This window comes from Primulina huaijiensis, chromosome 17, assembly GCF_012295235.1.
Source record: "Primulina huaijiensis isolate GDHJ02 chromosome 17, ASM1229523v2, whole genome shotgun sequence".
NCBI classification, from domain to species: Eukaryota; Viridiplantae; Streptophyta; class Magnoliopsida; order Lamiales; family Gesneriaceae; genus Primulina; species Primulina huaijiensis.
This window is the reverse complement of record NC_133322.1, coordinates 15,715,813-15,729,845: the sequence shown is the minus strand read 5'-3', so window position 1 is coordinate 15,729,845 and position 14,033 is coordinate 15,715,813. Positions and strand designations below refer to the sequence as shown.

General features: G+C 35.9%; 1 protein-coding gene across 1 annotated transcript; it reads right to left on the bottom strand.

The window, feature by feature from the left end:
- Positions 1–10,318: 10,318 nt before the first annotated feature.
- LOC140962392 (coniferyl alcohol acyltransferase-like) lies at positions 10,319–13,748 on the bottom strand. The gene is made up of 2 exons (XM_073421258.1): positions 13,270–13,748; positions 10,319–11,283 (listed from the first exon to the last, which is right to left on the bottom strand). Exons 1-2 carry the CDS (start codon positions 13,690–13,692, stop codon positions 10,321–10,323), a joined length of 1,386 nt encoding a protein of 461 aa, XP_073277359.1. The 5' UTR covers positions 13,693–13,748; the 3' UTR covers positions 10,319–10,320.
- Between the last annotated feature and the right edge of the window lie 285 nt (positions 13,749–14,033).

Genomic DNA, 14,033 nt, shown 5'->3' with positions numbered 1-14,033 from the left:
GATGTCAAGACCATGGCAATGAGGGAGTCAAAGGACCTGAACAAGGTTGAGTTTCATGACTTGTTTGCTGATCTAAAGGACTATGAGTTTGAACTACAAACCAGAGAAAGGAAACCTTCTACACTAGCAGCCACAACTGCTTTATCTGACATTCCTCAACGCCTTACATCTCCATCTTTTTAGCCTTGGGATAGGATTTCATCCCTTTTTGGCTCCCTCACACCTTACATCCTCTTTTTATTTCATCCTTTTTCTTTTTTTTTTTTTTCGCATAGTTTCTCGTGCGTACTCCCTAGGATTGGAATAAAAGGTATGTTTTTTTTATCTGGTCTAGAGAAAATTTTTTAGATCCTGTGCACAATTGGGATAAAGGGTATTGAATGTATACTTTTGATTTTCTAATCGAGTTCATGCTACTGGTCAGTCACTTATTTCAACAGAAATTCATTTAAGTTCCACTCGCATCTCACGTTTTTCCAGTTTCCCTCACAGATTATTTTGAACTTAACTATCATTCACACCACTATCAAAATCCACTATATGTGCATATAAGAAATTTCAATTTACCGGGGGATTCATAACGAGTGATAAGACTAAGCAACATGCAGTTCATTTAGCCCAAATTCATCATTGGCTACCAATTTACCTGTTTCACTATCAAGTGACACACATGCAAGATCCAACGAAACGACCCTCTCATACTAAGGGTGTGCAATGTCCCCATTGCACAAAAGACTAAAACACATAAATGCAAACACGAATACAGACACAGAAAAATAATGCAAGATACATGCCATGCTGAAACAACAGGGAGAAATAAAACATAAAGCAGTGGAAAATAAAAATGTAAAGAAGGGGAAACAGTGAACTCCCTTGATCAAGGCTCCTCCTCGTCGTGCTCTAGTGGTGGCACTCTTGACGCATCCTCTTGCTGAAGATAATCATACTGAAACTGGTAGGGGGAATGAATGGCAGAGGTGGTGGTATGGTCCCAGGGTCCACGCCCCCGTGGATGAGCATAGTGCGCATCATGGAGTCGAGATGGGCAAAATGTGCCATGAAGTTGGTGTTGACCTGCTCCTGGTGAGCCATGAAGGCAAGCGTTTCATCCATTTTTTTCATTTTGGGCTCGCCTGCGTGGTTGTTGCGGTAGACGATGTGGGGCGGCTGTGCTCGATCCACCTATATCTCCCTCGTGAGTGGGGAAATCACTACTTCGCTTAGCACGTTTCCGTTGGAGGTCGTCCACACAAATAGCCTTCATCGGCTGTAACCACTCCTCATCATCACGGAATACTCCTCCAGCCCTCGCACACAGCTCTGAAATGATAGTGGGAAAGAAGAGGCAGACATGACTATTGTGAGCACTCAATATGATCTGAGAATTTATAAGTTTGCCCACGTTGATGTCGTATCTCTCGGTCAAAGCAAACAGTAGCACCGCCCGCTCTTTTTGCACTTCGCTCTTATGCGATACTGGCATCATCCGTCGGGCACTACAACAAAAATCCTATTTAACAACACATCAAAGACAACGGTTTTAACAAAAACCGTTGTCTTTTTACTTTTAACAACGGTTTTAACAAAAACCGTTGTCGTAGCCTAAAAAAATCCGCTCAAAGACAACAGTTTCTTTAAAACCGTTCTCTTTGATATATCTACGACAACGGTTTTTAAAAACCGTTGTCTATGAGCGTTTTTTTTTTGCCTACGACAACGTTTTTTAACATCCGTTGTCTATGAGCGTTTTTTTTTGGACTACGACAACGGTTTTTAAACTGTTGTCGTATTAGCGTTTTTCTTCAAGCTACGTAAACGGTTTGTAAAAAACTGTTGTCATTGAACTGGTTTTTCTATAAATTTTGTTGTCAATATTAGATTTTGCGACGGCCGAAGTAAAATCTGTCGCTAAAATTAGCGATGGTTATACTATTCCGTCGCTAATTTAAATATTGCGATGGTTTAAGTATACCCGTCGCTAAAATTTGCGACAGTTTTAAGTAAAACTGTCGCCGATGTAGATATAGTGATGGTTTTCCAAAAACGGTCGCTAAATTTAGCGACGATTTTGTATAACCGTCGCTACATTTAGCGACCGTTTTGGTAAACCGTCGCCGATCTATAAAATAAAGCGACAGTTCTTATAAAAGCGTCGCTAATTTTAAATCGGCGACAGTTGAAAAAATAACTATCGCTAATTGCGACGATTTAATCAAAACTGTCGCAAACTGTCTNTTTTTTTTTAAAGTTTAATAAATTTTTAAAATCAAGAATATAATATTTTCGACTGAAATTTTTTTTTATTTTACTGACAAAAATAGCGACGGAAAGCATAAAACACCGTCGCTAATATTTGCGACGAAATTTAATAAATAACGTCGCTAAGTTTAGCGACGGTGAATAAAACCGTCGCTCTTTAGCGACTATTTTAATTACGACCGTCGCTAATTTTAGCGACGGGTAACGATGATTTCCGTCGCAAATTAATTTGCGACTGTTGTTTAAAAACCGTAGCAAATTGTAACTACAACAACACTCTAGAACCGTTGTCTTTTAGCGAATTCTTTAACCACATGACCTTTAACAACGGTTTTGTATACCTACGACAACGGTTTTTCACCGTCATCTTTAGACGTCTACGACAACGGTTTTTCACCGTTGTCTTTGAGCACACCCTTTACCCACAGTGCTTCTAAAAACGGTTTTAAAAGGCCTACAACAACGGGGAAAAACCGTTGTCGTAGGCCTTTTTTCTTGTAGTGGGGTCACAAATAGATACCAAAGGGCAATTCCCACTTTCAAATACTTCTCGTCAAAACTGCTTGGCGGTCCGCCCAACGGTTTCCACATCGCGCCCGGATGGCACAGCGTTGCGAGTATCATATCATAGTTGGGGTCGGTTACCAATGCCCCAAATCGAGAGTCATCAACTTCAGCCGTCACTAAAAGTGCGTTAATTTTAACAGAGTCACACGGCACAAGTCGACCTCTCACAAAAACCTTACCATCCTTCCCTTCCGCCGCATTGGCGTAGAATTCCCGAACCACTGAGACCACTGCCGTCTTAGGTTGATTTCCAAATTGTTCCCATCCACGCCTCTCCAACTCCACAAGAGGATCTAAATATCTATCTTCAAACTACCTACGGAATCCCCTCTCGGCAATGGGGTTTCTATGAATCTTAGCGTGATCAAATCGACCCCTAGCAGCCTCACTCACAAAACGATGTCTATCAAATGACGAAGATGAAGAGGAAGAGCCGGGATTACCTTTTTGTTTCTTGGGAGCCATGGTGATGGGTGCTGGATGGTGGATGACCGGAGATAGATGAGCCTTGATTCCCAATGAAGAGTATGCCCCGTTGCCGGAAATCTGATAGGGGATCGAAATTTCTGCACAAGAAAACCGAAAAGAGGCGAGAGAGATTGTTAGGGATTGGAGGGATTTCATAATGAGAAAGGGGAAAGGGGGTTCACGTTTTTTTATGGCAAGCGCTGGAAGTTGTATCCGAAATCAGTGTGCGTGCTCGAGCGGTAGAAAATTACCGCCTGAGCGCCGAGTTCTCTGGAACTTTGTTCTTTTTTTTTAACATTAAAACAAAACAATAAAAATAAATAAAAACATAACGAACATAACCAAAATCAAATTAAATGCAAGATAAGGGAAAGAAAGGTAATTCTCAATTTATAGTCGAGAGCTTGACTGTCGGGCAGTCTCAGTTTGAATTGTCTTGAAACTGGGTGATTCCAAGTTGTGGCTCAATTGTGCCACCCATGTAGTGCTTCAGTCGCTGGACATTGACCGTAAATGTCCCATCCTTTCCGTCACATATCCCAAACAATCATCATAATAAACCATAAAAGCAATAATGAACATGCTTAATCATAATCATTACCTTACATCATATGCATACGAATGTCTGGGCGTTACAATTTATTTTTTTAAAAAAAGTTGCAAAATGGATATTTATATATATAGGGCCGAGAATATATTTAAAAAAATTCTAGTACTTTTTGAGGAAAACGTGTGGTGGACGTTTCAAAGACAGTCTCACATAAGTTTTTGTGTTGCCAGAAAGACTATCCATCATAATTTCTTGAAGATTATTTGGGGACCATGGTACCATATTCTCAAGCTCCAATAAATTTAGGTAAAACTAGTTGATGCTCTTTAAGTGATTATCTAATTAATTAATTCCAAGGTTACTCCACAAAAAACCCAAACTATACTCTTGAGAACTATGTAACATGCAGTGACCGAGTTTTGATTATGATTAAAGTATTGTTTTATCATGACTAAAATGTCATTAAATAATCAAATTCGAGTCATTGTGAATCCACAAGTTCAAAACATCCGAAGGTCAATTCGGACCTTTCGAACCCACCAGGACAGTGACAAATATATGCATCTAATGAGGATCGACACGTAGCAGTTCGGAGCTTTTGAACCTAGAATTGAGCCACCAATCTTACTCGTCCGATGAGGTTTCGACACAAGATTGACACATGGCTACAGACCGGGTTTGGAACTTTCGAACCGAAGTTCAGAATTTCCGAACTCAGCCTATAATATAGACCATCCAAGATTCATTTCTCTTGCACCAATTTCATGTTTCTTTCTCGATTTTCGTGGTATCTTAAGCATTTTTAGTCCATTTCTATAAGCCAAAAAAGTTACTAAGCACTTCCGGAAGAAGCGATGACTCGAAGATGGGTCGGCAAAGTGAGCGTCCCTAAAAAGATAACGACGAATGACCGAAAGCCTTTAGTGATTTGGCGATAGGATATTAGAATTGTAAAGCATGTTTAAAAATATGCGCATGCTGGCTAGAATAATATTTACATATCTGGAAAGGTATATCTGGTCTGGTTTTAATGTCTAGGTTCAGGCGAGTAGGCGTTACCGACCAGTTTAGAGGTATGTAAGTATTGTCTGAGTAAAAATTCTTATGTGTTGCATATTTAATTTTCGTATGTCTATGCCTTCTATCATGATAGATATGCACTACAAAAAAAAGGGAAAAGACAACGGTTTTTAACCATTGTCATAGGTCAAATAAAACTGTTGTTAAAGGCCCTGTGGTTAAAGGGTGTGGACAAAGACAACGGTTTTTAACCGTTGTCGTAGACGTCTAAAGACGACGGTGAAAAATCGTTGTCGTAGGTCTTGTAAAACCGTTGTTAAAAGACATGTGGTTAAAGGGTACGCTCAAAGACAACGGTGAAAAACCCTTGTCGTACATGTCTAAAGACGACGGTGAAAAACCGTTGTCGTAGCATTGAAAAATCGTTGTTAAACTAAATGTTGCGACGGTTTTTATATCATAACCATCGTCGCTAATTAGCGAAGGTGTTTTCTAAACCGTCGCTAATTAGCGACGGTGGTATAATTTCCGTCGCTGCTTAGCGACGGTTTTGGCATATAAATTCCGTCGCTAATGTTTTACGGAAAATAAAAAAAAATTTATAATTTAATAATTATAATAATATAAAATTTAAATCTTTGTCATATAATAATAATATTTATAATATTAACTCCGAAATTAATTTGTGGAAGAGAGAAAAATTTTGTGGAAGAGATAAAATTTCGATGCAGGGAAGAGAGAAAAATTTCGTGGAGGGAGAGAAATTTCGAATGGAGGGAAGCAAGAAAAATTCCGTGTGATAAAAAAATGAACAAGTACACCGATATTTATAGACAATTCGCGACTGTTTGTGTTTATACAGTCGCCATTTGCGACAGTATTAGCATAAACTGTCGCTAGTAGCGACAGTTTTTGTTAAACTGTCGCTATTTGCGACGGTTTTATCAAACAATCGCTACTAGCGACGGTTGTTTAGAACCGTCGCCGTTTTTACGTTAGCGACGTTTTATACCGTCGTGAATTTTTATTTGCGACGGTATTTATTGAAACGATAGCGACAGTTTGATAGAACCGTCGCTAATTTGAATTAGTGACGGTTTTATCATACTGTCGCAATATTTAGCGACGGTAATAACCGTCTGTCGCTAATTTAAAATAAAAACCGTCGCTAAATACAGATTTTAAAAAAAAATTAGAACAATCACAATGGTTTTTTTAAAAAAAAAACATTAAAAAACGACAACGTTTTACAAAACTGTTGTCGTAGTTCTACAAAAACCACATGAAAGACGACAGTTTACACAAACTGTTGTCTTTGACCCTTGACAGAAACACATATAAACAACGGTTTTTAAAAACCGTTGTTGTAGCTCAAAAAAACATATTCATAGACAACAGTTTTTAAAAACCGTTGTCGAACGCTCATTGACAACGGTTGTTAAAACCGTTGTTGTAGCCCAAAAAAATACTTTTAGACAACGGTTTTTAAAAACCGTTGTTGTAGCAAAAAAAAAAACGCTCATAGACAACGGTTTTTAAAAACAGTTGTTGTAGCAAAAAAAAAACGCTCTTAGACAACGGTTTTTAAAAACCGTTGTTGTAGCCCAAAAAAACACGCTAATAGACAACGGTTTTTAAAAAACTGTTGTCGTAGCAAAAAAAAACACGCTAATAGACAACTGTTTTTAAAAATCGTTGTCGTAGACACATCAAAGACAACGGTTTTTTAAAAACCGTTGTCATTAAGCGTGTTTTTATAAGATACGACAACGGTTTTTGTTGAAACCGTTGTTAAATGAAAAAACACAATAGTTTTAATAAAAACTGTTGTCTTTGATTTGTTGTTGAATGTGTATTTTCTTGTAGTGATGTAGCACTGCATATCATGTTGAACATGTTATTCTTTGAGATAACTTTGATTTAATACACACAACTTTTTTTTCTTGGACGATCGGGTAACAAGGATAACCAGCTGATGCTATGGTGACCCATGACATTTCAAGTTCAAGATCCTGATGAGTGTGAGAGTCATGACCACCTACTTATGACATATCAAATACTATACACTCAAGCCCCCTCTAGAATGAGCTTTAGATTCCAGTATTAATTCTTGATCACAATACATGTTCATGTGTTTTTCATATATGTTTGTATGCTCGTATTTATGTATTGAGCTATTAGGTTACTCACGTCTTTACTTTTATCTTGAGCACCCCATTGCATGGTGCATGTCTCAGGTTGGACGAGTCAGATGGACAGAGTAGGGGCTATGCATGCAAGATCAGACTTTGAGAGAAGACAAGGTTTGTTAGTTATTTTAGAATTTTTCTTGGATTTTATATTACGTTATTTAACATAGTTGTAAAATAATTGAGTTATTTACTATTATCATTTCGATGAAGTTTTATAATGATTAAATTTTAATGTATGATTTTTGAATTATGTTTAATTAAGTTTCAGTATGCATGCATTAGTACTTAATCAGAGGACCATTTGAATAGTTCATCGACATAAGCATTGCATTTTGATCAAGACTCCGTTCATGATTTAGATATGGGTAAATTACCGTTTTACCCCTCCATTTGTATCTCAAACCTCAAGTACCATTGATCCACTAGTGAATAGTTAATTTATAATACAATTATGAATTAGAACACTCAAACTATTCAGTAGTACAAGAACCAACACTCAAGGGAATAGGCCAAACTATTCAATCTTTGTTTTTTCTTTGCAGCCTTCTAACTACCAGGCTTAGAGAAAAGGTTGGTCTTCGACCTTACTTACCTGTATTCTGCGGAACTAGGAGATTAGATCTAACCGTAAGAACAATGTTTCTTGGTTTTCGACCCTCTCGGTCACTACAAACGCTCCCGATTTATTTATCTATTCATTGACTCGAAATGAGAGCATGTTTGAAAAAAGATCTTAGAGTGTCTAGAGTTGGGTCAGAGGATCTCTTAACACCGTCTTTTTTCTTCTAATCAGAGTTATTTCTTCACGAAGACTTGCCGGGTAAAGAAGAAGGGATCCTCAGCTAATTAAATATGTCAAACACGTTGCCAATTACTGGTACAACTGGTTGCAAACGAGCCCTTCTCTTCCTCTCTTTGACATTTCCTTTCATTTTTAGAAGGAGCAGGACAGGCACCAAGATCGAAGTAAGAATTATCAGAAACGCATTCTAAAATTTTTAGAAAGCTAACTTTAACATATTTCTGCAATAACATATTCATGATTTAGGTTGGTTTGTTACAACAATAGTAATTGATACAAGTACTTCTAGAAGACAAATACATACATATTGATGCATACATGCAGCACATACACCTCTTGCTCTTAGTTGGACTCAGGAATATTCTGAACGAGAAAAATAAACTTGGTTTAATTTTTTAAAAAATATTACATATTAAAACTCAAATTTTATTATTTTTAAGTGACATCTCCACCTTTGCTTAACTTCTTTTGAGGTTGATATATGGACTTCCAGGAATTATGTAGATTGTTGTTCAGATGACGCTGCAATAACAGATTGAGCAACTGCATCAGATGAAATCACATTAGTATAACTATCAAAAAATTAAGCCGAATACTTGTCGGTTTCGTTATTCGAGCTTGAGTTACTCGGCTCAATTTGTGCCTGAGTTTGGCTCGACTAAAAGTATGAATATGAGCTTGTTTCGTTGGTTCAAAATTAATTTCTTCAATGATGCTTAAAATGGTTCAAAAAAGTCGTAGATTATTACCTTCAAGGGACATTTCTTGAAGAGAACAATATGATCCACTTGCCATAATAATATTTCACCTCCACCTTACACAATGGGATTTCAAGTACCATTAACACCTTGGGATAGTTTTGATTTTTCTTGAGATCTTCTTCCATGGAATCTTGCTGGGATTTTATTGAACTGGCGAACTCGTTTAAATAGGCGCAGAGGAAAGACGAAGGCGTAGTCTTTTACGACATACATGCATGACTTAGGTGGTCGAAATTGCTCGTTATGACAAGACACAAGGTGTACGTGCATGCGAGTGAAGTTGGTGCAACGTAGCTGTTAGTAGCATTTCATGTTGACGCGTAATAAGATCAGTGTCGACGTTACGTACCTGCATGTATTTGATCACGTCGACACGTAATATAACCAACGTCGAGTTTGATATATATATATATATATATACTATATTTTATTAATATTTTATATAATATAACAGTGTTCCGATCTGACAGAGTGATTGAACCATTATTTTAAGGTAAACCGGTTCGATATCGGTTGGGTTATGAAAACATTGATATTATCCATATATTAGCACGACAAATTAACTTTTAAATCATGATACTACATATATCCGACCAAACAAATTCCAGTTATATTTAATATAATTGCTAAATTATTTGTATAGAAATTCACATATTATCCATATAAATTATAGAGATGCTTGATATAATTACACCATTATTTATTTTTGTTTTGGTGGGTGGGGTGGGGTGTGGGGGGGTGGGAGAAGAAATTTCATATTATCCAAGAAATAAAGAAACTAATTAAAATATTAGTACCACAAAATAGTTACAAAAAATTTCAACATAATTTCTTATATTTTATATAAAAATTGACTGTATTTCCAAAAACAAATATTTGGAAATTACATCCGTACAAACAGGAAACACGATTAGAGGAGTTGGTCAACTGACTCACGATGGATGATTGTTGAATGTGGTTGGAACTACTCGGAGGAATTGAATAAAAAACAAACATAAATTATCAGAAAACCTCTGACAAACTCGTCAGCAAAATGTTATAACAAAGTTCTGAAAATTCTTTCAATGTTTTGTTCGCTTATTTCAATTTCTAATAGTTTTATTTCTTTTCAACATGTTCATCCGATTTTCTTGTAAAACTATTGTTCAAGTTCGTAAATGCATAATTTTTGTTGTTCTTAGATTCCTTCTATAATTTTCATAAGATTCTTTATTTAAGTTCTTAGCTTTGTGACTTATCGAAAGAATTAAAACTAACAAACTAATCGAGATCCACGTCGTTTGATAATTGAAATCATGTTATTTCGCAACTTTGGCACGCTTCTATGCTTGTACGCTCTCAAATTTTATGTGCGAACACCAATATTTATGATTTGAAGAAAAATTGATGTGTTAGGATAATATTTATCATTCAGGTGTAGAAATCTTGAAATGCAATAAATTCATAACATATTTTTACAAGAAAGATTTAAAAATATATAATCTTAGAATTATTAATTTTGTTTCAAGATATACACATTATATTATATTATGGTAGTTTTTTCAAATGTTTAAAAAAAGATTATGAATTTTTTTTTTACAAGTCTGTAAAAATTTGTAAAACAAGAAGTTTCATAATAATTTTTTAAGTATTTTCACACACTACCAATATACATATTATATAAACACAAACCGGATAATTTTTTTAGAAATAAAATACATTTTATGCTTCAAAACTTAAGAATGTGTGGTCAAAGGGTATGAACACGTGAGGCGCACGTGCCTCAAGCAGGTCCAGATGCCTCCCCATGAGGTGCATGTACACGATCCAAGCCCCATTCCCATCAGCGCTGGGCATCGGCATCACGTACCCGGTCTCTCCACCCCACGGAAAATGGTACGACCCGAATACAGGCCCACCCCACCCGAAATCAAGATCCAAAACCGGGAACCTCTGACCCGACGACACGACGATGGCTGCGTCGTCGTTTTCATCTTTACAGTACACTTTCACGACCGCAGGCTTCGGCCTCCGCAGCTCCACCCAATCGATGAGCGCTGAGAAATGCTCCGCCGTGGCCGCCGCCGCCACGAGTCCGTGCACCGTCTCAGCGACACTCTCAAGAGACGCCACTTGGAGATCGGACACTGACGCCTGTACGTACGGGATGGAGAGAACGTTCCCGAAATATCTGTCCAACGGCCTCGATTCGCCTTTCCCGCCGGTGATCAGTCTTGATCTACCGTCGATTACAATCCCTAGTTTCACGTTTCTCGATCGATGAGCGGCGCTGGTGTCGGCGATTGATTTCCAGAGAAATGCGCTAAAGGACTCGATCCTGCTTCTCTTTGATCCGTCGCTGCAGCTCGCTTCGTACTGGATCCGATCAATTTCTTCGGATTTCACGTAGTAGATTCGGCTGGTGAGGTGATTGAGAGGATTGTCATCGCACGTAGGCAGCGGCAGAGATGATAGCGGCACATAAAATTGGTCGAGCGATTCATGCGGTTGCGGAGGGCGGCGCGGATTGAGAAACGAGCGGCGGAACGTTGGAAGGAGGGTGATTTTCTTGGATCGAGCGACCTCCGCCCATGCCGTGAGGAACATGTTGGCGGAGTGGGCATCGGCGACACGGTGGTCGAAGGTGCAGCCGATCACTAGACCACCGCATTTCAGATCTGTCACCTATAAAAACTCAAGTCAACATCTGTTCCTCCATACTATGTTACTACATAATATAAAATAAATATAAATATTTATTCTCGTTGTGTCCGCTTTAATCCGACCTATACATAATATTATTAAAATTTTAAAAATAAGAAAATTTTATCAAATGTGTTTAAAAAATTTAAATTGATCAAAATTTAATTTTATTTTTAATTTGATTATTTTTTTAATATAATAAAATAGTATAGGATATGTAAACAATATATATAGTCATATTAAGAATATCATCAAATAAATCAATTACACAAATAAATTTTTTATTTATCTTTATTTAATGTGTTCTTTAAAAATATTAAAATTTGTTAAAAATAACTCATTCATTAATGAAACATGTATATTGGTAAAAAAAAAATAGAAATAATATTATTAAATATAGACATTTTATATATATATTTGTGACAAATGAAAAATAAAATGTAATCTATATATTCGGAGGTAGTAACTCTCACCAGACGGGTTTTACATTTTTTTCTAATTAAAAAATCACTATATATGAAATAGATATGACATTTTAGCAGACTATTTTCTAAAAATACTTCAATATAATTTTATTTTTTAGTTATAAAATATGTGTTGCTTTAACTATTCTTAATCATATATATATATTTTATTTATGATTATGATGTGGATGGTGTGTGGTTCCAAAAATACCATCAAGTACAAAATTATATGATGTTTTGCCTATATGCTAAAACTTATGTGAGACGGTCTCACTGAACATATTTTATGAGACGAATCTTTTATTTGAGTCATCTATTAAAAAGTATTACTTTTTATGCTAAGAATATTACTTTTTATTGTGAATATCAGTAGGATTGACCCGTCTCACAGATAAAGATTCGTGAGACCGTCTCACAAGAGAACTACTCTTGCCTATAAATTTATTTTTATAATTTTTCCGATAAAAGAATTTATTATTAATTAAAATAATTTTAATGAAAAAATTATGAGATTTAGGGTATTAGTTATATATATAAATATATTCTTGCGCATTCTTTTTTTAATAAGATAATTTGCACGTCATGATATACTAATTCAATATATAAAAAAGATTGTAAATAATAATTAGAGTGGGTTAGGCGTCGGTTGTCGGGGCACAAAGTCATACTTATTTAGTAGTTTAAGAAATTAGCTCATTTTCATAAATATTTAANTTATGGTCTGTTTTAATAATTATATATTAATAAAGTGTTAAAAATTTAATACAAATCGCAAGTAGCTTTGCGGATAGAGTTTTTGTTTTCTAAATTGTAGGTTAAATTTCTACTTTGATCTTTTTTCCTTTCTTTTTTTTCTATTTAGTTTTAAATTAATATATCAAAATTACAGTGGAGTCTTTCACTATTCGTTATAATTAAACGTGGATCCTCGTTTAAGTATAAACCAAATGAATTATAAAAAATATTATATAAAAACTCAATGCGTCCGTCGGTACACTAGTATATATAATGTTTTTGCAATTATACGAAGTCATACTTGTAGTTTAAGAAATTAGTTGGCAAGAAAGGTAGAATTAAACGTCATTAATTTCGACGTGGTGGAATTGGTATATTTTGGCAATCTAACTAATTTATGATTTTGTCTACATATGAATAATAAACATATATATTTAAAAACTAAATTAGAGGTGTTGTATTTTTTTATTTTTTATTTTGTTCGATAAAATTCGGGCAAGTATTATACAATCATATGATCTTTTATATAAAATCAATGACTTTTTAGAACTCGCAATTTTCTTTAAAAATATAGATATCTTTGAGACGGTCTTACATATCTATATCCATGAGACATGTCAATCTATCTGTCATCAAAAATAATAAATTTGATATAAATAAATTTTTTTTTATAAATTAGTCGAGTCAAAAATCTATTTCACAAAAATAAATTTTGAGTTAATACGATGGTTTTTAATTTCTGAATATTATCAAAATTGAGCGAGTGTACCTGAACGGCTAGCACGCCATGCGTCTTGAGAGGAACAAGTCTCCCATGAACTGACACGTCCGGGTGGTGAAGGTCCAGATCCATTAACCCTACATCCGCACAAGCGTGCACGAAATCGACGCCGTGATTGTTGCACAGGATCTCCGGCTCGTCGTGGCGATTCTGCACGACGACTCCGGCTAACGGGTAGAAGGATACCAGGGTTTTGGATAAGGCCGCCTTCATCACGCTCACCATGTTGTTGGAAGATATCAAGTTTTGGTTAACTTGGTTTCTCTTGTAGCAGAGGAAGATTCCGAAGTCGAGTGGCGGGAGGAGCAAATCCAGGTTCGACATTGGCAGCCAATGCTCTTGCATCGGCAACGCGGCGGCAGTCACCACCTCGTGCCGCTTCACGGTCAAGGGAAATGCGCCAGAATCCATAAACAGTGGATGTTTTTGCAGGTTAATTAGAAACGAGAAAATTGTGACATGTTTTTGGAGCGNTATGTAAACTTATGTAAACACGGATAATGAGTTGATACACATCTATTGGATATCCAATTTTTTATGTTTATCATATCCAATAAGTAAGTGTCGCATCATTGATACTTATATAAGTGTGTACGGTAAGTGTACAACATATCGAAATTATGTCACATCATCGATACTTAGTGCAACATATCGAGAATATATATATATTAAATTTGTTGATCATTATTATTATTGTTATTATATAAATAATGAGTGTTGTAAAATAATTAATTTTTTTGAAAATAATTGTT

Excerpts from the sequence above, each read along its gene's own strand:
- LOC140962392 (XM_073421258.1), bottom strand. The coding sequence starts at position 13,692 with ATGGATTCTGGCGCATTTCCCTTGACCGTGAAGCGGCACGAGGTGGTG. Across the intron at positions 11,284-13,269 it reads ATGGCGTGCTAGCCGTTCAG|GTGACAGATCTGAAATGCGG; the intron begins GTACACTCGCTC and ends GAGTTTTTATAG.